The sequence below is a fragment of the Fukomys damarensis genome, unplaced genomic scaffold (assembly GCF_012274545.1).
Source record: "Fukomys damarensis isolate Sample0158 unplaced genomic scaffold, DMR_v1.0_HiC HiC_scaffold_17, whole genome shotgun sequence".
Lineage (NCBI taxonomy): Eukaryota > Metazoa > Chordata > Mammalia > Rodentia > Bathyergidae > Fukomys > Fukomys damarensis.
The window spans coordinates 42,554,494-42,575,635 of record NW_022900929.1 but is presented as its reverse complement, the minus strand read 5'-3'; the positions used below and the strand labels follow the sequence as shown (position 1 = coordinate 42,575,635).

The 21,142-nt window shown below is 43.0% G+C and overlaps 1 protein-coding gene across 2 annotated transcripts in view; it reads right to left on the bottom strand.

Annotated features, from left to right (window-relative positions):
• Positions 1 to 7,103: 7,103 nt before the first annotated feature.
• Positions 7,104 to 21,142, bottom strand: part of Chrm5 (cholinergic receptor muscarinic 5) — a 76,866-nt gene continuing 62,827 nt past the window's right edge. For both annotated transcript variants that reach the window (XM_010624611.2, XM_033765043.1), the window contains one exon: positions 7,104 to 11,795. In XM_010624611.2, the coding sequence (XP_010622913.1) occupies positions 10,120 to 11,721 (1,602 nt within the window). In that variant the 5' untranslated portion in view covers positions 11,722 to 11,795 and the 3' untranslated portion in view covers positions 7,104 to 10,119. The remainder of the gene's footprint in view (positions 11,796 to 21,142) is intronic.

The following is a 21,142-nucleotide window of genomic DNA, read 5'->3' as shown; positions in this document are numbered from 1 at the left end:
TTTTTTTTTTTGGTACCAGGGATTGAACTCCAGACCTTGCACTTATGAGGCAGGTGGCAGAACCACTGAGCTAAATCCTTGGCCCTGGTTTTGACTTTTTGAGGCACTGTGTAATCCAGGTTTGTCTTAAACTTACTCTCACTGTGCAGCGCAGGCTAGCCTTGAGTAATGGCTATCCCGCTGCCTCAGCCTTCTGTGTACTGGGATTACCATGCCTGGCTTGGGTGGTGGTTTCTGTATCTAGAAAGATGGTGAAGGAAAGAGAATGGAGAGGTCGGAGACATTTGGAGAAGGGCTCCAGTGACCAAGAAAAGAGAAAATATAAGTAAGAATGAAACAAAAGTTACTGATTTTGTACAGAAGCTGTTCACTCTAGGGGTAAAAAACTAGAGCTTTCATTAAATCTTTTAAGAAATTGGTCAAAATCCTGGTCTGTTTTTTTTCTGGTGATAGAAAATAAATAGCCTAAAATTTTTAAGTTATAAAAATAAGCAGATATTTTTGGGCCTAAAATTTGCAGACAAAGAAAGGACTCCAATTAGAAATCACATAGTCAGGCCAGGGATTTAGCTCAGTGGTGCCACCAACTGCCTTGCAAGCATTAAGACCTGAGCTTGATCCCCAGTACCGAAAAAGAAAAAAGAAAGAAATCACATAGTCACTATCAGATAGTTCATACTTGAATAAATTTTGTGAGTAGAAATGGAGGTAACTCAAGATTTTTGAATCCCGATTGTACCTTGGTCAGTTAAAAAAAAATCTAAGAAGGGCCTCAAGGCAACAGGCAAATTCAGGGAAAGATAGGCTTCAGGGGATAGAAATTTATTTACTAGTGAACGTGATAATGTAATTGTGAACATAATGTAATTGCATTGTTTAGGGCAAGTAGATGACCACTTCTGAAACAAAATTTGGATTTCCTTGTAGGAAAAGTAAAAAAAGCTTAGACTATTATAAATCTAACCTGAAGTGTAGGAGTCACTCATTAAATATGCAACAACTGGGTGAGACTTTTAAAGTTTCAAATGAACTCCTTCAATGAATGATGAATGTGTGATAAATGAAAACTTAGGTAGTTTTCATACATTGCAATAAAGTAGTATGTCGTGTAGGGAATTCTGACATCTGTAAAAGTCAATGGAACATATGTTCAACATGAATTTGCACCTTACAGAAAGAATTGATTTGGGGATTCCTATGAGTGGGAATGTTGGGGAGGAGGGCATTTTATTACAAGAGCTAAAATGCTAAGTAGCTACCAGTAATTGAGAGAGAGTAGAAAATCTGTGTTGCTTTATACTCCTGGACTTCACTGTAAAGATTTCATGTACCACATATGTACTGTATATTGTTTGCTGTAAAATGTAATTACTTAGTTCAGGGCTCTCTCTCTTTGTCATGAAGGCCAGAGAGTTGTGGCAAGGTAAGGTGGATTTCCAATAAAGAAATTCTTCAAATGTAAAAAAAGAAAGAAAGAAAAAATAAACAGCCTAAAGTCTTAATTTGATCTTACTTTGAGATTTAAACCCACAGGGCCCCAGAAAGCTGAAGCTGTGACTTTAGAAAGGACAATTTCCTTGGAGCATTTCCCAGGTGGGCCCTCAGAAAGCTGGGCCCAGATGACTCCTATTGTACAGGAGACCCAGGCCAACACATTCGGGTCCTTGTTCTGCCAGGTCTCTGTGACAGAGCCAAGGACACTGTGTATCTTCTCAGTGTTGCTCCTCATATACTTCCCATTCAATATGACCCAGAATTGGTCTCTAGGTTGTTCATCTATAAAAGAGGAAAATTTTTCTCTTGCTTAGCTGTTGGTATAGATTGCATCCCCACCACCACCCTGCAACAGATATGTTGGAATCCTAATTCCCAACACCTCAGAATGTGACCTTATTTGGAAGTGAGGTCTCTTTATTTATTTTGGTACCGGGGATTGAACTTGGGCCCTTGCGCTTAGTGAGGCAGGCAGTGGAACCACTGAGCCAAATCCCCAACCTGGAGATGAGGTCATTAGAGAGGAAGTAAAGATAAAATTCAGGTGGGCCCCAACCTAAAATGACTGCCCTTTTAAAAGAGGAAAATGTGGACACAGAGACAGACAGGGAAGACAACATGAAGAAGCATGTGGAAAAGATGGCTGTCTATAAACCAAAGAATAGCTGGGCGTGGTGGCGCACGCCTGTAATCCCAGCACTCGGGAGGCTGAGGCAGGAGGATCACTGTGAGTTCGAGACCAACCTGGGCTACATAGTGAGTTCCAACTACATAGTGAGACTCTGTCTCAAAAATAAATAAATAAACAAACAAATAAATAAATAATAAAAATAAAAACCAAAGAACAACTGAGTTACCAATGCCAGGAAAGAATCTTCCTGGTGCCTGGTGCCTGGTACATGGCCCTGCTGACATCACAGTTTTGGACTTCTGGCCTCCAGAACTGTGAGACAGCAAGCGTTTGTTTTATGGTCCTTAGTTTGTGGAATTGTATTACCATATCCCTAGGAAACTGATACAGTTATTTTTAAAACAAGATTTTATAAGTATCTAAAAAATATATCCCTTCTCAAAAAGTCCTGAGGCTAATGATCCTTCCAGACTAAGCTATAATGAGTATATGAGACAGAGACTGAAGGCAGATATAACTTCTAATTTACACTTAGTTACAGATAAGAACTCTGTTAATTGAAGGCTTGTAATTTTCTTTTTTTTTTTTTTAAATTGAGTTTATTGGTACATTCTAGGTAGACAGTACAGTTACATTCGTTACTGGGATCTTGTACCTTTACATGCCAGGTTTTGGTTCTCATTTTTTCCCTTTGTCCCCACCCTCCCTTCGCCCTCCCCTCCCCCCCAAAGGCTTGTGATTTTCTACCTTGAAAGAGTTTGAGTGGCCAGATATTTTTTATGTGAGGATTGCCAACGAGCACTGACCAGCTCTGTGAATATAGAAAGTGTGTTTGTACATAAACAAAAAAGAAGACTAAAAGGATAGGTGCTGCTTGGTGGAATTAATGGTAATTTTTTTGTTATTTGAGCATTTGTTCCACAGGTAAATATTATATTAATCATAATACAATATATTCTAGTGAATATAAAACAAAACCTAGCATTACATAGTATCGTTTTTGTTTTTGAAGCAGGGTATTGCCAAGTGGTCAGGCTGGTTACAAACTCCTGGCCTTAGGCAATATTCCTGCCTCAGCCTCCAGAGTGGGGCTGTGACCATAGGTGTATTCTAACAGTAGTATCTTTTTTGTTGTTGTTGTTAAAGACTTTTTTTTTCTGACTCTTCCAAATAGGGAGGACAATGGTCCTTTCAAATAGTAGGTTAAATCTGCATTATCTTTTTCTCTCCTGTGACTGTTAATTATGGCATGTCAACTTGAATGGGTTAAGAAATGCCTAGCAGGGCTGAGGATTTAGCTCATTGGTGCCATGCTTGTTTTGCAAATGCAGAGTCCTGGCTTGGATTCCAGGTACCAAAAAAGAAAAAGAAAAAAAGAAAAGAAATGCCTAGCAGTTTAGGAAAGCACAATTCTGGGTGTGTCTCTGGACAATTGACATGTAGACCAGCAAACTGAGGGGGAAAGACCCTCCCAGGTTGTGGGTGGCGCCAACCAACTCCTAGCTTGGATGGAATCAAAAAAGGGGAAGAAGACGGAAGTTCTTCCATTTTGGAATGCTCCAGTGTTTGCCATCACTTTTGGACACTGGTTTCCACTCTTCCACTGCAGACTCATGGCGATTCCGCAGTGAGCTTCCAGGCATTCACCCTTGGGCTGATGCTGCATCCTTGCTCTCTCTTGCCCTGTGGCTTCCATCTTCTCAGGCTGAGCAGCTATTGGATCCTCCAGCTCTGCAGTGTGAACATGACCATTGTAGATTCTTTGGCTTTAGATCTCACAGACAGCTATTACGGATTCTTCCACCTCTGTTCCCACAAGCACACCTGATAAATCTCCTTGCATAACTGTACGTAGATTTAATGTTGATTCTGTTCCGCTAGAGAACACTAATCTATCTTCCAACCTATGGTGTTTTCTTTTGCACTCTACTTCAGCAGGAGAATGGGGCTGTGGTTAGTATAACAAAATTAATGGCTCCCTGGATTTTTACTGAAAGTGACTGGACTGTGAATCACCTTTGGATACATGGGAAGTATTCAAAGCAAATACCAACCCCACCGGCTTGTGGTATTGGGAATAAGTAAATTATGTGCGGGACATTCTTTGTTGAAGGTAAGGGTGCCCATTCTGTTAGTAGGACACCAAAACAGATGGTTTTATACAAGAAAACCTCCAGAAAATCACTGCCAACAACTGGGAAAACGACACTCTGTGTTAGGGAATTTATCATGTTAAAGTATGCTGTAACAATGTTAGGGAATTGATCATGTTAAAGTATGCTGTGACGCCGCCTCACAGGCTGCATTCTCCTGGTACATCTTGGCTCCTAAAATGACCTCATGCCCTTATCTCTGGTTTCCCTCCCCCCCAAGGCCACAGTGGTCCAGGAAAGTTGAAACCTGTGTCTGCAGGACTGGGCCCATAAAAGCAATCTGGCCTGTGATAGGTTAAAAGTAGCTCACTCCTCATAAATAATCAATAGCCCACCCCAAACTGATAAAAGGACCTTCCTTTCTTTGTTCTCCTCTCTCCTTCTACTTCTTCTTCCTCCTCCTCTCTCTCTCTCTCTCTCTCTCTGCCTTCCTGCCTCCTGCTCGTCTCCCTACAATAAAGATCTCCTGCCGGACCTCTCGGTGCGTGAGTGGCCTAATTGGGAAGGGGCACCCGAGAGGGCACGCCAACCCCCCTTTCACTCTGGACAACTGCTCTTAGTGGGAACGTAAGGGCAAACTTGGTGAGGTACCTGGAGTAAGAGGCTTGCTCAGGACACAGCTAAATGAAGACATTAGGACTGTTTGGCACATAGCTTGCCGTGCAGCACACTGACATAGACAATGTGAATGCTAGTTAAATGTAATCATCCAAACCAGGCCTTAGCTTTCTTTGCCTAATCACAGATCACAGATAAACTTAGTCGTACCCACCCCTGTGTACATGAATCCTTGAGTTATTGAGTGAGATGAAGGACAGGGCAGCCCACTGAGAATAATGCTGACTCAGCCCTCCTTGAATTTAATACTAATATATAACAGAGTCAGTCTTCTGCCTGCTGTTACTCAATGTCTCCAGAGTGGCTCAGCATGTTCTACTTAAAGTTTTTATAGCTCTCAGTAACAGTACACGCTCTAAGAAGAGACGGTGTCTTCCTTCCTAGGGCCCACATCTTTGGCTTGACGGAAAGGCCCAGCACTCAGTAGTCAACAAGGGCTCACGGTGTACAGGTGTCCACGTAGCACAGCTCTGAGAGTTGGGAGGTAGAGGATGGGTGCTTGGGAAGTGGTCATCACTGTAAAACAGCCAAATCTTTAATGGTCCGGAAGTTGATAGAGACTTTCTTAAATTTAAAAACAACTAAATAAAAGTGTATGCATCAAATTTTAAAAGATGGATGTAACTACCTAAAAAAAAAAAAATCACTAAAAGAGCTTGCTAGAAAGGAAACAAGGGGGAAACCAGAGACCAAAGAAAATGGGAAAGTGGGAATTAGATTTAAAAAATAGAGAAATGACTTCTCTGAGTAATTCTTTTTGTACAGCTTTTGTTGTTGTTTTTTTGTTTTGTTTTGTTTTTTTGTTTTTTGAGATAGGGTATCACTATGTAGTTGAGACTGTCCTGGAACTCACTATGTAGCTCAGACTGATCTCGAACTCACAGCGATCCTCCTGCCTCAGCCTCCCGAGTGCTGGGATTGATTACAGGCATGAGCCACCACGCCCAGCCTTTTTGTATAGTTTTGACTTTCACAAGCATATTAATATTTTACTTATTAAAACAAATCAGTTATAGGGGGAAATCTCTAAAATTCAATATTGAAAGAAACATGTGATTTCAGATGAACATGACTGTACTGAATGAAAAAAGAATTAATAAAAGCAGCTACTGAACACTAAGTTGCTTACAGCCCTTCCATCTTAAAATGAGAGAACTGCAAACAAATCCTGGAACACTACTTAAAAGCCCGGTCTCCTTGTCAGGCTGAGCGGGTGATATCACCAATCAAGGGACAGAATATTGTGTGCCTCTCCATGAGATGCTTTGAGGACACAATGCCATATTTGTGATATTCCTGCCCCAAATAAGACAAACTGAATCTAATGAGTTAGCCTCAGACAGCCCCAAACTGATGGGATTTTCAAAGAATAATTGAATTGTAGGGTCTAAAGGTGTAGTGCACTTACCTATCACACATGAAGTTGTAGGTTCCACCCCTAACACTGAAAAAAAAATGAATTACACGTATTCTTTTAAAGGTGACCGTGTTTTTAAAGGCAAAAGCCAACTGAGGACCTCTTTCGGATCGAAGGTTTCTAAACATGACCTGACAGCTAAATGCAATATGTGATCTTACATTAGATCCTGAACTGGAAAAGAAGTTCTTCTAATGAATATTCCTTGAGAGACTAGTAAAATTCGAGTATGAGCTGGGCACAGTGGTGCAGGCCTGTAATTCCAGCACTCTGGGAGGCTGAGGCAGGAGGCGCATAAGTGTGAGCCCAGCCCAAGCAATTTAGTAACTTAGTGTGAAACTCTGTCTCAAAATAAACAATAAAACTAGGGACATAGAGCCCAAGGCCTTGGGTTGAATCCCCAGTACTGGGAATAAGTAAATAAAAGGAAAACTGACTGAGGTTTAGAGTAAGGCCTACAGAATACATAATATAATATTATAATAGTGTCACATTTCCTAATTTTTGCATTTGTATTGTGATTATGTAATAAAACTTTTTCTTAGGAAGAGGAAATGGGGCTGTTCCATTTGGTGCAGTTACTGCCTAATAAAGGCTGTGGCAGCTGGGCGTGGTGGTGCACTCCTATAATCCCAGCACTCGGGAGGCTGAGGCAGGAGGATTGCTGTGAGTTCAAGACCAGCCTGGGCTACATAGTGAGTTCCAGGTTAGTCTCAACTATATAGTGAGACCCTGTTTCAAAAAACAAAAAAACAAAACAAAACAAAAAAAACACGCTGTGGCTAGACAGGCTGGGTCACTGTTAACTGGGAGGAAAGGCAGAATCACAAAAGGCAAAAGGGAAGGGTATCCATATTGTGTACCCCTAACTTTCTTAGAAAGGCCAGGCTGTGCAAAGGTTTGTGGAACCCTGACATAAATGGATCTAGTGTGATAGCCTGAGACGATTCTTTTATTCAAGTGCTTTGCATTGGACCACTGTGTGGATAATTTTTTTTAATATCCAGAATAATGCTAGTACAATACAAATGCTTTGCTATAATACCAGTATTTACAGTGGACAAGTAAATATTCTAATCCAGAGGTTTAGGTCTAGATTTCACAATTACAAAGAGGCGATATCAGCATGGTCTTTCAGACATTCACCCAGAGGAGTATTGACAAAATGCTTTGTGCAACCACAAACTATTCAGAAAGTAAAGCTTCCATGACAAGCCATCACATTCACAGCCATTGTTAGCGACACAACAGCGTGTACTAGGCAAGACGCCACAGCTGTACATGGTGACCATCGGCAGCACTTGGGAGACTGGGAAGATAGGAGGCCTAAGACCTGAAGTCACCTCATGCCCCGCCCACCACTCACTTGTCCCTGTAGTTTACAATTTCATCTGTTCATTCTCAGGCTGAGGCTTCTCCTCGAGACCGTACTCTAGAAAAGTCTAGTCTCCTCTTATACTTCGGGGTATCGGTCTATGTCAAGGTGATGGGTGGTCTGCAAAACTGGCCGCCTTCCAAAGGCAGCGATAGAGAAAGAACGTAGTCCCATTTGTTAATTTCACAAAAGATGATGAAAACAAGAAGCTGTAGAGGGTGAAGTGTGCCCCCATTCCAGGTGTGCGTTCCTGTGTTTGAATTCCCTTTACTGGGAGCAATGAATGCCCAATGTTGAAGTGTGATTCTCATGGAGGATTTTCATTTTCAGGACTCAAAGCCTTAGCTGAATCCACTGTTCACTTAAAGCTGGTGGAGCAGTTTGCTATGAGGTTGCACCCGGTCGATATGATGCAGGCCTGAAAGTGTCTGTGTCCTGGAGAACCAAGCCAATTAATTAATATTTTCAACTACATTCCTGGCAGGTGTCAACTTGCCCTTCACAAAGGCTCAGCAGGGAGGGTGCTTCCTACGGGTCTCATCCCAACATCAGGTCTCTACAGGGCTGGAAGAGAGGCCTAGGCGGATCAGCCAGGGCCTGCCTGTGATTTTTCCTCTGCCAGCCTCCTTGGCACAGCCTGTAAGAGTCTTGCCCTCCTCTTCAGGGGTAAGTGGAAGCTCTCCTGTGCTCAGGTACATTCCTAATTCCCAGGACATCGTAGCCAGCTCTTTCTTCCATCCCCTCAGCAAATGAGGCTGAAAAAGCTGGCCTATGTTAAGCAGCACGAAGTCAAGATTTTAAAATGCTGCTGTACATATAATTAATCAGCAGGTTAAAGGTTGAGCTTCTGACAGGAGGGTTTCTCTCAACTCCTTGGCATGAACCATTGTACTGCTTTCCTTGTGGAGCTTTTGTTAATTTTACGCAGTATGTCTAGCTTCAATCTCTTGCACCTTGGTTTATTTCTAGAATATCAAGGAAGCATCTCAGATTCTGGTTTCTTATATATACTTAGAGATTTCAATTAGATTTGATTTTTAATAATCCCAGTGCCCTAATGTATGTTGATGACTCTTTTTTGATGTGTTATGACCTATATTTTCTTTTTAAAGATGGAAGGTTTTGTTTGATTTTGTGGTTCTGAGGGTTGAACCCTAGGCCTTGTGCATGGTAGGAAATAGTGCTTACCACTCAGCTAAATCCCCAGCTGAAGCTTCTGTTGTTAAAGACCATAGCCAGCTTCACTGGTCCTTCAGTTGTGTTTTTCTAGGCTGCTCATCTTTTGGACTGAATTTGGACAGGAATGAAAAAGTCATTTCTGTTCTTTGAAAGACCTATTTTAAAAAAAAAGAAAAGAAAGACTTTTCCTTCTATTTGCCCCAAATAGCACTTCTCCCCAGGGCAGTACAGTGACCTGCTTATCACACCCTTCCTGGGTGTGAATCGGGGGCCTGGAAGAGAGAGATTGAAGACTTTCAAAAGGGCTCTCTAATGAAATTCAAACTCATGGATTGAAATTAAATTTGTTTTTCACATTTTGCCTCAGCTTTGCTTTGTGAAGAGATCAGAAAGCAAATCGTCAGAAAACAAGGTCAGAGATATTTACCAGTGAAGGGCTGTCGTACAGCCAGTCCTCCTAAGACTGTAGCACAAGGAAACAGTTTTAAAGGGGCATGAAGTAGAGTGCGTGCTATTTGTTTAGATAAAAGGGGGGGTATCCCACTGGTGAAAACAAAAATGGGGAGTCTTGATCATCTTTATCAGCAGAAAAAAACCCTTTCAAGGCTGAGTGTGACTGGGTCTCAGCGTCCCCCAGACCCAGGGTTCTGAGGAAGGGTGTCTCTGTGGAGATTAGCATAGTTTCCCTGGGTACAGGAATCGGCTCAGTTACAAAAGCAAAGAGCAAGAGCTTCACTTAGATGTAGGGTCAGGGAAACATATAGACCGCATAACAGATACACGATAAATACTCATCAGTCAGTGAGAAAAGATATCTGTAGAAGCACGTTGAATATCATTCAACAGGTGATAGTGACTTACTTTCTCCTGGTTCTCAATGGTACAAAACAATACACATTTTGCGCAAAACTCTCTGACGGGGAGGTTTCCATCCAGTCCCTGTGGTTTCTCACGGGAGGTTAAACAAAAGTTTCTCGTGTTATTGTTCATTGTAAGCCAAGCTTGTTTCCTGTGAAGGGCCGTGAGGCAGACTCCACTTCCTTGACAAATTCCAAGACCACCAGGTAGCCTTAGTCATGGGTAAGATTCGTTTGATATGGCAGCAGTTGCTGCAGAAGTGAATCCTTTCTTTTGGCAACAGACTTTGAGCCTTTACAAGTCTTCAGGGACTATAAAGGACAGATGACATTATTTTAAGGTAGGCAAACCAGACTGTTGTCATTATTTTTGGAGGGGGGTAGTTCTTAACTTTTCAAGGTAGCTTGCTGTTCCCCTGCCAGTACAACTTCTCCTCTGCTTTTTTCTTTTTCCACCGGCAGAGAAGCAGCATCTTAAAGGTCTTCCTGAAGGTTCTGTTGCAGAGGGCATAGCAGATGGGATTGACTGTACTGTTGACGTAGCACAACCAATAGCCCAAGTGCCACAGAGAGACTGGGACACACTTGTCACAGAAGGTGGAAACTAGGACCATGATGTTATAAGGGGTCCATGTAATGATGAAGGCCAGGAGAATGGCACTCAAGGTCTGGGCTGCTTTCCTCTCCTTGACTAGGACCATTCGCTTTCGTTTGGTCATTTGATGGCTGAGGTTGGGATCAAGGCCTTTCGATGAAGGGTTCTTGGACACTGGGAAGGAGCAGGGCATGATTTTCACTTTTCGACAGCCGTTATTGGTTTCCTGGGTCCCGTCAGCTTTAACCACCAGTCGGAACTTATAGGCCACACACTTCTGACTCTTGAGTCTGTGAGCAGCAGCTGGTGACAGGAAGTATTTTGGAGTGTCATAGTCAGTTTTTTCAGTCTGCGCTTTCACAAAAGTCTCCTTGGTCTCCTCGGGGCTGAATTCTTCTCTTGGGCTTTCCCTGGCCTGACTCTTATAGACCACTTGGAAGACAGGGTTGGTGGGGGGCTTGTCCTCATCCTCAGAGGAGGGGTAGCTGCTACAGGCAGTGAGCTGCTCACTGTTGGCCCAGCTGGTGCTTTGGCCAGTGGCTTGGGATGGCTTTCCTGTGGTAGAGGTGCTCCTGCGGGAGGATGACCAGGAGGCCTGGTGGCTCCTTTCCCTCTGGGCCAGGGTAGGTTGAGGGCAGGAGAAGCAGGACCTGAGCAGAGCCCTGTGAGCTGGCTTTCTCTTTTCAGCTTCAGCCACAGAGTCAGAGCCCTGGAGGTCAGCCAGATCTTTGGTTCGCTTTTCCGTTTCCCGGTAGATTCGGCAGTAAAGAATTGTCATGACAGAAACAGGGATGTAGAAGGCAGCAATGGCTGTGCCAAAAGTGATGGTGGGTTCAGAGAGGAATTGGATCTGACACTCATCTGGTGGTACTGTCCGCTTCCCAACCAAGTACTGCCAGCAGAGGATTGCGGGCGCCCAGAGAATGAAGGAGATCAACCAGGCCAAACCGATCATGACACCAGCCCTCTTTGGGGTCCGCTTGGCCCGATATGTCAGGGGTCTGGTGATGGAGAAGTAACGGTCAAAGCTGATCACCAGGAGATTCATGACAGAGGCATTGCTGGCCACATAGTCCAGTGCAAGCCAGAGGTCACAAGCCAGACTCCCAAGAGCCCAGCGTCCCATGAGGATGTAGGTGGTATAGAGGTTCATGGAGAAGACCCCAATGATGAGATCCGCACAGGCTAGGCTGAGCAGGTAGTAATTGTTAACTGTCTTGAGCTGACTGTTGACTTTGAAAGAGATCATGACCAAAACGTTGCCCACAATGGTGATCAGGCTGACTACCGCGGTCACGGCTGCGATGGTGACGACTTCCCACAACCGATGGTGCTCCAAAGGCTGGTGAGTTACCGGGGTGCCATTGACAGTGGTTGCGTTGTGGTAAGATTCCCCTTCCATCCTGGTGCAAGAATTTACCTGAAGGTTAAGTCTTGGGTTTTAGTGCTCTGCTGTCACCTCTTCTTGGCCAGTATCTGGAAGAGAGGGAAACACATTAGGTCACTCACCAGCATGCGTTTCCTTTCCATCCATTGCTTATCATTTCTAATAGAATATTAAATGTGGTCACACACATACTTAGAGGAAAATGCTGAAGTTTCTAAAGCTTGATAAGCATTTTAATCACAGCTTTTATCTTTTACTTTGTGATTACCAATGTTCAAATGCACTTCTTGTGCTTGAAACTGCTGCCCCCTTGTGGCGACTTTTTAAAAGAGGTCTGATGCTATCGTGTATCCCCGCCGTAATTATAAAGTGCACCTCTTAAAAGTTCAACCAATGTAAAAATGTAAATTTAGAAAACAATCTTTTCTAATCCCATCTTGCTCTCAGGTGATGGATCTTGAAAGCATAATATTCATTGAAATAAATCAGAAAACAGAAGTTTAAATATCCCACGGTTTCTCTTATATGAGAAATCCAAAATATAAATTATTTAAAGAGCAAAACAAAGGAGAGATGATACGAAACAGGGAGATAGGAATTTTTGGAGGAGAGGATCTGAGGAAGGGAGAGGAGGAGAGGGGAAGTGAGTAAAGGGGATAAAAAAATGATCAAGATGTATAATCTTGGTCATTGGGGGGATATATCTAGTTTTGGGTATATACATAGACAATAATGTAATTATATTCTAATACGTTTTGAAAAGAAAAATATCTTCCCCCCTGTCTTTTACATAAGGGTATTATGTCGGGAAATTACCAAATCATATTTCAGTGTCAGATTGAGGCTGGGGTTTAATTCTTATAAAATGGAGTGTTGGTCTACAGGTAAGTGGATCTCCTCATGGTTGCTCATTGAAGCCGCAAGGAGCTTTTGAAAAGTATTAATATCTGGACCCCACCCCAGCCCTGTCAACTCAGAGTCTCTGTGGGAGAAACCCGTGTGCCGTTTCACTTTCAAATTCCTCAGGTGATTCTTATGTGAAGTCAGACTGGAAAACCTGTGATGCTTGAGCTCCCTGCTGCTCAAGGAGAAGCTAATTCAGGGTGCTTCTTACAGATGAATAATTTCATGACTAGAACCAGTGTTTCTCAAAGTGCAACATGCCACGACTTACCTGCAAGCTCTTACTCAATTGCAGAAGGGTGTGGCTTGCAATTCCACATTTCTAAAAAACTCAGTATTGTTGATGCTGCTAATATGTGAACCATGCTTTAAATTGAGTGCAAGGAAAATTTTTGAACTTCCAGAAAAGGAGCCAAGGCTTACCAAGGTGCTGCTAACTTGGAATCATCCAATTGAAATACACGGTACCGTTTGGGTCCTTACCTGCCTTCCAAAGTCATCTGAGTTTTAAAAAATTTCTCTCCTGCTCAGAATTAACAAAACATCCCAACTTCTTTCTATTCTTTTCAAAAAATTCTTTTTTGGGGGAATGACTTTTCCTGAAGTCTAGGTTGCAGGGAGTGGACAGCTCTTTCCACAGACAAAAGCATCTGGGACATGAGGTGGGTTCCAAGGCTGAAGGAGTGATTTCTTTATTTGGATCACAGTTTAATGTGGAGAATGAGCTTCAAGCATATAAATGTTTTGAATCATTAACAAATTTTCATTTTTTTAAGTAAAACATGTTTCTGGAGAAGTAGCCCTTATTTTGGTGGGGGGACAGTAATGTAAGTGGTATCAGGGGGTGGAATCCTTCTGAGCTCTTACTGGTTGCTTCCTCTCGGTTTACAAGTTCTCACTTTTCACTTGCTTTTTTTTTGTACTGGGGATTGAACTCAGGACCTTGCACTTGTGAGGCAAGTGTGGTGCCCCTGAGCTAAATCCCTGGCCCTTCACTATTAGTAGGGCACCAGCATTAATAAACATCCCTGGTTTATTATTTCTACCACTGGACAGAAGAAGCCCAGGGTAACAAAAGCCTCTGTGTTCTCAGCCTCACCAGTTGTGTCTTTGTTCTTTGTTGTCTATAAATTACAAATGATGCAAAATAACATACAAGTAAAGAGGATAATACTGTACCGTATGAATTCTTTCCTTGTTGAGTGGCCTTGAATTCTGAGGCTTTGCATAAAGTGAGCTTTGACCTTGCTTTTCTGAAATCCCCCCCCGTTTTTTTTTTTTTCTGGGAAGCTTTTTGCCTGAACCTGTCCTTGCTGCAGTGCATTGTTTCTATAGCAACCACAGTGGAACTTTGGTCCCACTTTACTAGCGTCAATCTGCCATTGACAGAGAGACATCATAACCAGCTCATGTTATCATGAAGAATATCAATGAGCTGCCATCCTTCTCTTTTCAAGGATAAATCAAGAACAAGCAGGCTTAAAATCCATGTAGTAACAACAGATTAGAAGAAAGATCTTCCAGTGGAGGAATGTGTGAAAAAGGGAAGTTATGCATTTGCCTTTTTTGATGACTATCTTAAAGTAACACATATCTAAACTCTTTTGATTAGTAGAGGAGAAATGCTGTCCAAAGATACTTGGAGGTTAAGGGATGACTTCTTAGCCCCATGTGGTGTCACACACCTGTAATCACAGCACTCTGGGAGGTTGAAGCAGGATTGTAAGTTCAAGTTTATCCCGAGTGACTTAGTAAGACCCTATCTCAAAATAAAATATAAAAAAGACTTAGAGATATAACTCTGTGTGAAGGCCCTGGGTTCTATTCCTCTACACACACACACACACCCACACACCCACAGATGATTGCTTATGAAAGAGATGCACAATAGTCTTTGAGGAGGTAATCTTTTTCACTTCTTAGAAAAATGATCTAGACATAAAGTTGAGCCTTTAAAGCCCAATTTATGTGGCAGGTCTATTATCGAGGAAATTAAAAAATTGCATTGTTATTATAGGACAGGAAAACAGGTTAGATTGTTTTACCCAAAGGCATAAACTTGAGCTATTTATTTTTTGATTTTTATTTTTTGGTTCTTTTGAGACAGGATCTCACTATATAGTTGAGACTGACCTGGAACTCACTATGTAGCCCAGGCTGGTTTTGAATTCACAGCTATCCTCCTGCCTCAGCCTCCCAAGTGCTGGGATTACAGGCGTGCACCACCACACCCGCCTGGGGCCATTTAATATGTGTACTGCAGCCCTCAGTCCTGCAGGGTGGCTTGGGAGGTCCCCTTCTATTGGGAACAGTCTTGTTTTGTTTTCCTGGAATACTGGGCAAATGTTATCATTTTCTATATGCGCTACATGAAAAAGTCTGGGCAGCACTGCCACAAGTAGATGTGTGGGAGAATCTAAAAGTCCAGAAGCCCTTGACTATTATCCAAGACTTCCCAACAGCGTTGAAGGCAAAGATTGTATGTTAATTTTTGGATTCCCATTTATGGCATGTTGTTCTGAAACCAATAAGAATAAAAGGTTTGGGGAAGAGAGAGTGACTATCGAATAAAGTTGATAAGTAAGATTAGGACTGAGGCCTGACCATTGGATTTAGTTACATGTAGAACATAGTGAATCTTTTTTTTTTTTTTGGTACCAGGGATGGAACTTGGGTCCTTGTGCTTACAAGGTAGGCTGCAGAACCACTGAGCTAAATCCCCGGTCCAAACATAGTGAATCTTGATCGGTATAGGGGAAACAGTGGACATGAAAACCTTGTGACGCAGATGGAAGAGTGAATGAGAAGGGAGAATTATAAACAGTGCTGTAGAATACTTCTGTAAAGCTTGGTTATAAAAGAAGTAGAGGAGAAACTGTATTAAGATGTAGAGAAAATAGTTTGTTTGTTTTTTAAAGAGAGGTGGGGGCTGTGGATTTAGCTCAGTAGTGCCATACTTGCCCAGCAAGCACAAGGTCCCGAGTTCAATTCCTGGTACTGAAAAAAGAAAAAAAAAAAAAGGTGGGATGATTACATGTTTTTATGCAGTAGTAATTAGGGTGGGATGTCAACTTGATTGGCTTTGTGATCTCACCAAAGGGGATTGGTGGAGCGTGCCTTTGGGTGGTCTGGGTCGTGGGTATGCCCTTGAGGTCTATCTCATCTCTTGCCCCGTCCTCTCTGGTGCTCTTCCCTGACTCTGCTTCTCAGCCACCATGAACTAAGCGGCTTTGCTCCAAGACATCCTTCTGCCATGATGTTTCTGCCTTGGAGCCTGCTGACCATGGACTGAATCCTGTGAAATCATAAGCTAAATCAAACTGCTCCTTCTTTAAGTTTTTGGATGTTGAGTATTGTGCCCTAGTGGTATAGGGGGAAGAGATGTAACTCCCAAACCTGCTAGGTATCTGAAATGTGAGTTCATATTCTTTGAAATTGAAGAATGAATTCTAGGAACAAAGGAGGTTAAGAGTAGGAAAATTTATTGAGAGCAGGATAGCTTCTGCCTAAGACAGACAGAAAAGGGACCTGAAAGTGGGTTGCCTGCCCACGCACAAAGGGATGTTTTATACAGGAAAGCCAACACTGAAGTGATGAATTTGAAGGCAGTTTCAAAGTGGGACAAAACTATAAGACCCAATGGAAATTTACAAGGTGGGACAAATCCATGACCAACCAATATGATTACAAGTATAGTTACCCAGGTAATATTGGTTAAATGGGGGATCAAATGGGAAAATAAGTCACATATAAGGAATTTCCCATTTAGAATATCAATTACTGCTATCTATCTCTAGGGAAAGTAGTGCCTCTTCTTTTTATAATGATAACCAGTGAGAATGTACCTCAGTTGATACCCATGTTTGCTCCTTTCTGTGTTGGCTCCTGGAGGGCTGGCACATTGAGGATTGGGCTTTGAGGGCTGGTGCCTTAAGGGAGGCTCTGTCTAACTGCCTACGTGATATCTAATTAACTTACCCATCTACAATATCAGCAATGGGAAATCTGACAAACACATAAAATCGTACTAGGAATGGAACTGTTGCTGTGACTGTTCCTGATCATGTGGTCCCGAAGCCCTTGCAACTGGTTTGTGGGAAAAGTTTGGAGATGCAGGCTGGAGAAGCCCTAAAATGTTGTAAGCAGAGCTTGATGGACAACTCTGGCCAGACCTCGGAGGACCACAGTGCTGATAGGAATGCTCAGAGTAAAGGCCAAGCTCAGAAGGTTTCAGTTGGGAACACGACTCCATTGGCAGTTGGACTAAAGGCTATGTGTATTCTACTCTGGCAAAAAAAAAATCTACATTTTGCTCATGTCCTGAGATTTTGCCAGGGATTGAGATGACTAATTGAGATTGGTGGACTAATCTGGCAGAGTAAATTTGAAGAGAAGCCAACACTCAGGCTGTGGCATGGGTACTGCTGGTTGCTTGTAACTAGGTGAGAACTGGGGCAAAAAGCAGAGCAGAAAAATTTGAAAAACATAAATTTTGGCTCAGAAGGAAGTAACGTTGAGGCCAAAAGAGGAATGGTGGCTGAAAAGATTAATGCCTTTAAAAAGAAATCAAGTACAGTGAACCCTTGATTTATGAACTCAGTTCCTGAGGGCTGGTTGTAACTCAAGTCGGTTATCGGTCAATACAGCTGAGATCTGGATGTTTACCTGGGTACATGCTATACATAACAAGAGGCAGATGAATCTTCTGTTAACCCAAGTTGTTTGTATGTCAGACTGGTTGTAACTTGAGGGTACACTATACTTTGTATAACAAGAAAGATACCTTGAGGGCACATCAGGAATCAGCAAGACCCCATCTATCACAGGCTCACATGTGCAAAAGTAAAAAACTTTTTATTGGCAAAGAGAGCCACTGGGGTCCCTGCTCCTTCTTGGTCACCTGAATTCATTCACTGTGCTCAGCTATCTGGGCACTAAGAGGCTGCTGCAGCCATGGTCCAAAGGGATCTGGCTGTTGCTTCTGCTGGCAGCAGGCCCTGCCATCATACATGTGGTGTTGGTTTAGCTGGCAGGCAGAATTCGAGAGTTGTGGAGTCAGGGAGGCTTCCATTCTAGATTTCAAAGAAAGGCCTAGAAGGCTAGGCCAAGGGGCCCTGGATGGGCAGAGAATGAAGCCAAAGATGTAGAGGAAACCTCAGGAAGTTGGAGTTGCTAGGAACACAGACTGTAAGCTGAAGAAAGCTGCAGAATGTGAGTGGTGTCAGCCTGAGGTAGAGAGGCTATATGGGCTACAACTGGCAGGACCATAGGGGCGGGCTTCTATGGGACTCACATTCCACCATCCTGTCTTCCAGCTTCAGGTTATGGAGCTACAGGACTTAATGTTTGTCCTGATGGGTTTTGGTCTTGCTTTGGGCCCATTCCTTTTTATCCTCCTATTATCTGCTTTTGGAATGGGAATATCTACCTTTGCCATTATACCCTGAGGTTATATATAACTTTTTTTTAAAAAATAGTGGTTCACAGCTGAGAGTTTGCCTTGAGTTTCAGAAGAATCTCTAACTTGGACATTTGAAAAATGCTGGAATTGTTGAGACTTTGGGGGAAGAGACTATTGTGTTTTCAGTTGTACGGAGGACAGTTGTGTTGGGCAAAATTATGAATGAGCTGTTGTCTTTATTTGGAGATTAAGCATCATTTAGGGAGATGCGTGTGGGTTTGAAGTTGACAAGGGATGACAAATAGGATGTGGCAGTTACAGTACGGTGACTTTACTGATTTTGGGATCCGCTCAGGGGAGGGTGGAACACGCTTTAGGGTGTGTCTGGATGGGTCATGGAGGCCTTGCCTTTAGGTCTAAATCAGATTCCTTGCCCCTTCCTTTCTGGCACTACTGCCCTGCTCTGCTACCTAGAGCCATGAACTAAGTATCTTTGCTGCATCACACCCTTTTGCTGTGTTTATGCCTTGGAGCCAGTTGACTTGAATCTCCTGAACCAGTGAGCTACATTTAACCTCTCTGCCTTTAAGTTATGGGGGTCTGATATTGTGTCCCAACAATGGAAAAGCTAATATATGCTAATGTGGACCAGCCATTAAAAGGTTAAAAACTGGAGCGTAAAGAGTGGGGAGAATTGCTGTAGAGATATTACCAGGTAGGTGAGCAGGGCTTGGAAACAGTTGGAATGAGAGAGCTGTTGGCCTTGGACTGGAGCCAAGACCCTCTATAGTAACCTGAGGGAAGGCAGAAAATAAGTGCCGACACAGGTGTGCTGGGAGTTACTGTAACGGTAGAAAGTCTTTTCTGATTGTTTCCACTTCTCTATGAAATTAAAATGGTCAACAGCTGAGAGTGGCCTGGACTATTTTAGTGATTTCCTAATGTCTGTTGTTAGGCTGACTTTAGCTCTTGCTTTCATTATTTTCATGTGGTTCTGCTGTACAAAGTTTAAAGTGGCTCCCAAGCATCTGCATAGCTAACTGTTCCTCTTCCCTTCTTGGAATGAGACAGCCTGAGGTAGAATGCAGGCTCTGTCACTGCCTGGATGTGTCACTTTAGGTAAGCTCTTTAACTCTGTAGGTCTCTTTCTTCATCTGTAAAATAAGGGTAACAGCATCTGTTATCAGAGCTCCATGAGAATTAGATGTGAGCTACAGTAGCCTCCTCCAGCCCTCTACCAGACTGTATTCTCTACTCCTGAGGCCTACAGTCGCATCCCTTACTTGGTTCCTACACCCATACCTTCTCCTGATCCTGATTCCAGTACAGGAGTTTACAGTGCTATTTATATGCTCATTCTTGACAACGAGGTGATCAACCTGAAGAAAGATAACTCATGGGAAATCTCAGCACAGTTAACCTATGCTAATAACATTTTGGAATATGTTTGTATAAACTTTTTCTAAAGAAAACATGTCTGAATTTTTTTCCTTTCAAAAAATAAGCTAGTAGCTGGTTGTGGCGGTACAGGCTTGTCATCCCAGCTACTCCAGAGGCAGAGGCAGGAGGATCGCAAGTTAATGGTCAGGCTAGGCAATTCAGTGAGGCCTGTCTTAAAGTTTTGTGGACAGTTAAGTTAGCTAGAAATATTAAAGGCAATCAGACAGGGTAGGCCCATGAAGACAGTGCAGAAGATAAGAACAGATTACAACTGTGGCTGGTGGTGGAGGTACATCTGTTGAAGGTAGACCTCAAGACAAAGGTGAAATGACTACACCTTCCCCAGGGACAAACCATGACTGATATTCTAAAAAGGCATCAATCACCTGGTTGGGGATCAAGCCCTCATGACCTCTACCCCTTTCAGGAAAGGTCCTCGTTCGTTCCTTGTACACTTGCTACTTGACTTGCTTCCCCATTTGATCCTCATTTAATCACCATTACCTAACTATAGTTGTAATCTTACTAGTTGACTATAGTTTTGCCCCACCTTTTACCCGCCTCATCTTGTGGTTTTCCTCTATAAAACTCCTTGAGAAGCCGGGGTCCCAGCCACCCACTCGGGACCCCCTCTTTCTCTTAGACAGAAGCTATCTTCCTCTCAGTAAATAGTTCCTACACTTAACTTCTGTTGTTCCTAGAATCCATTCTTCGATTTCAGAGAACGTGAACTCAGTGTATTGGACATCTAGCAGGTTGGGAGTTATAGTTTCCTTATATTATTTGGAGGTTCTAAATTACCTCTATATCATACCCCCTATATCAAGAGTAAATAATGAGGATGGGGCATGTAGCTCTGTGGGTTAGCGTGCCCCTGGGTTAGATCCCCAGTACCTCAGAGGTAAACAAAACAAAACCCCACCTCCTACAGATGTTTCATGACCGTGCTTTTGATATAAGGGAGTATGAAATAGGGATGAAACACGGGCCTCTAAGTAACATAAGGGAAATATAACCCCCAATCTGCTAGATGTCCAGTATGGCGCGTTCGTGTTTTCTAAAATGGAAGAAAGGATTCTAGGAACAACAACGGTTAAAGGTAGGAAGAGTTTACTGAAAGATAGTTTCTAAGAGAGACAGAAGGGGTCCCAAGTGGGTTCCTCCGGGACCCCCACTTCTCAAGGGAGTTTCACAGAGCAAAACCAGAAGGTGAGGCGGGCATAAGGTGGGACAAACCCAGAGCCAGCTAGTAAGATTACAAGTAAGGTCGCTTAGGTATTATCCAGAAATCACAAGGTGGGTACGAGGTAGGACAAAACTATGGCCAACCAGGAACATTCCACGTATAGTCACTTAGGTAATATTGACTGAATGGGGAGCAAATGGGGAATCAAGTCACAGTAGCAAGTGCACGTGAACCAAGGATTTTACAAGAAGCAATGGGCCAGGGAGGCTTTGCCCCCCACCCAGGTGATCGATGTCTATTTAGATTATCAATCACTGCTGGTCATCTCTAGGGGAAGTAGTATGTGGGTGTAGTAATTTCTTCGTCTTAAAGCCTGACCTTCCTGCTGAAGGTCCAGCCCCGTCCATAATATTTCCACTAACTTGGCCGCCTGTAATACTTTTTCTTGGCACTCTCGCCCAACGCCAGTCTCCAGGCCCTAAGGACCCCAGCGCCGGCCCCGCCCC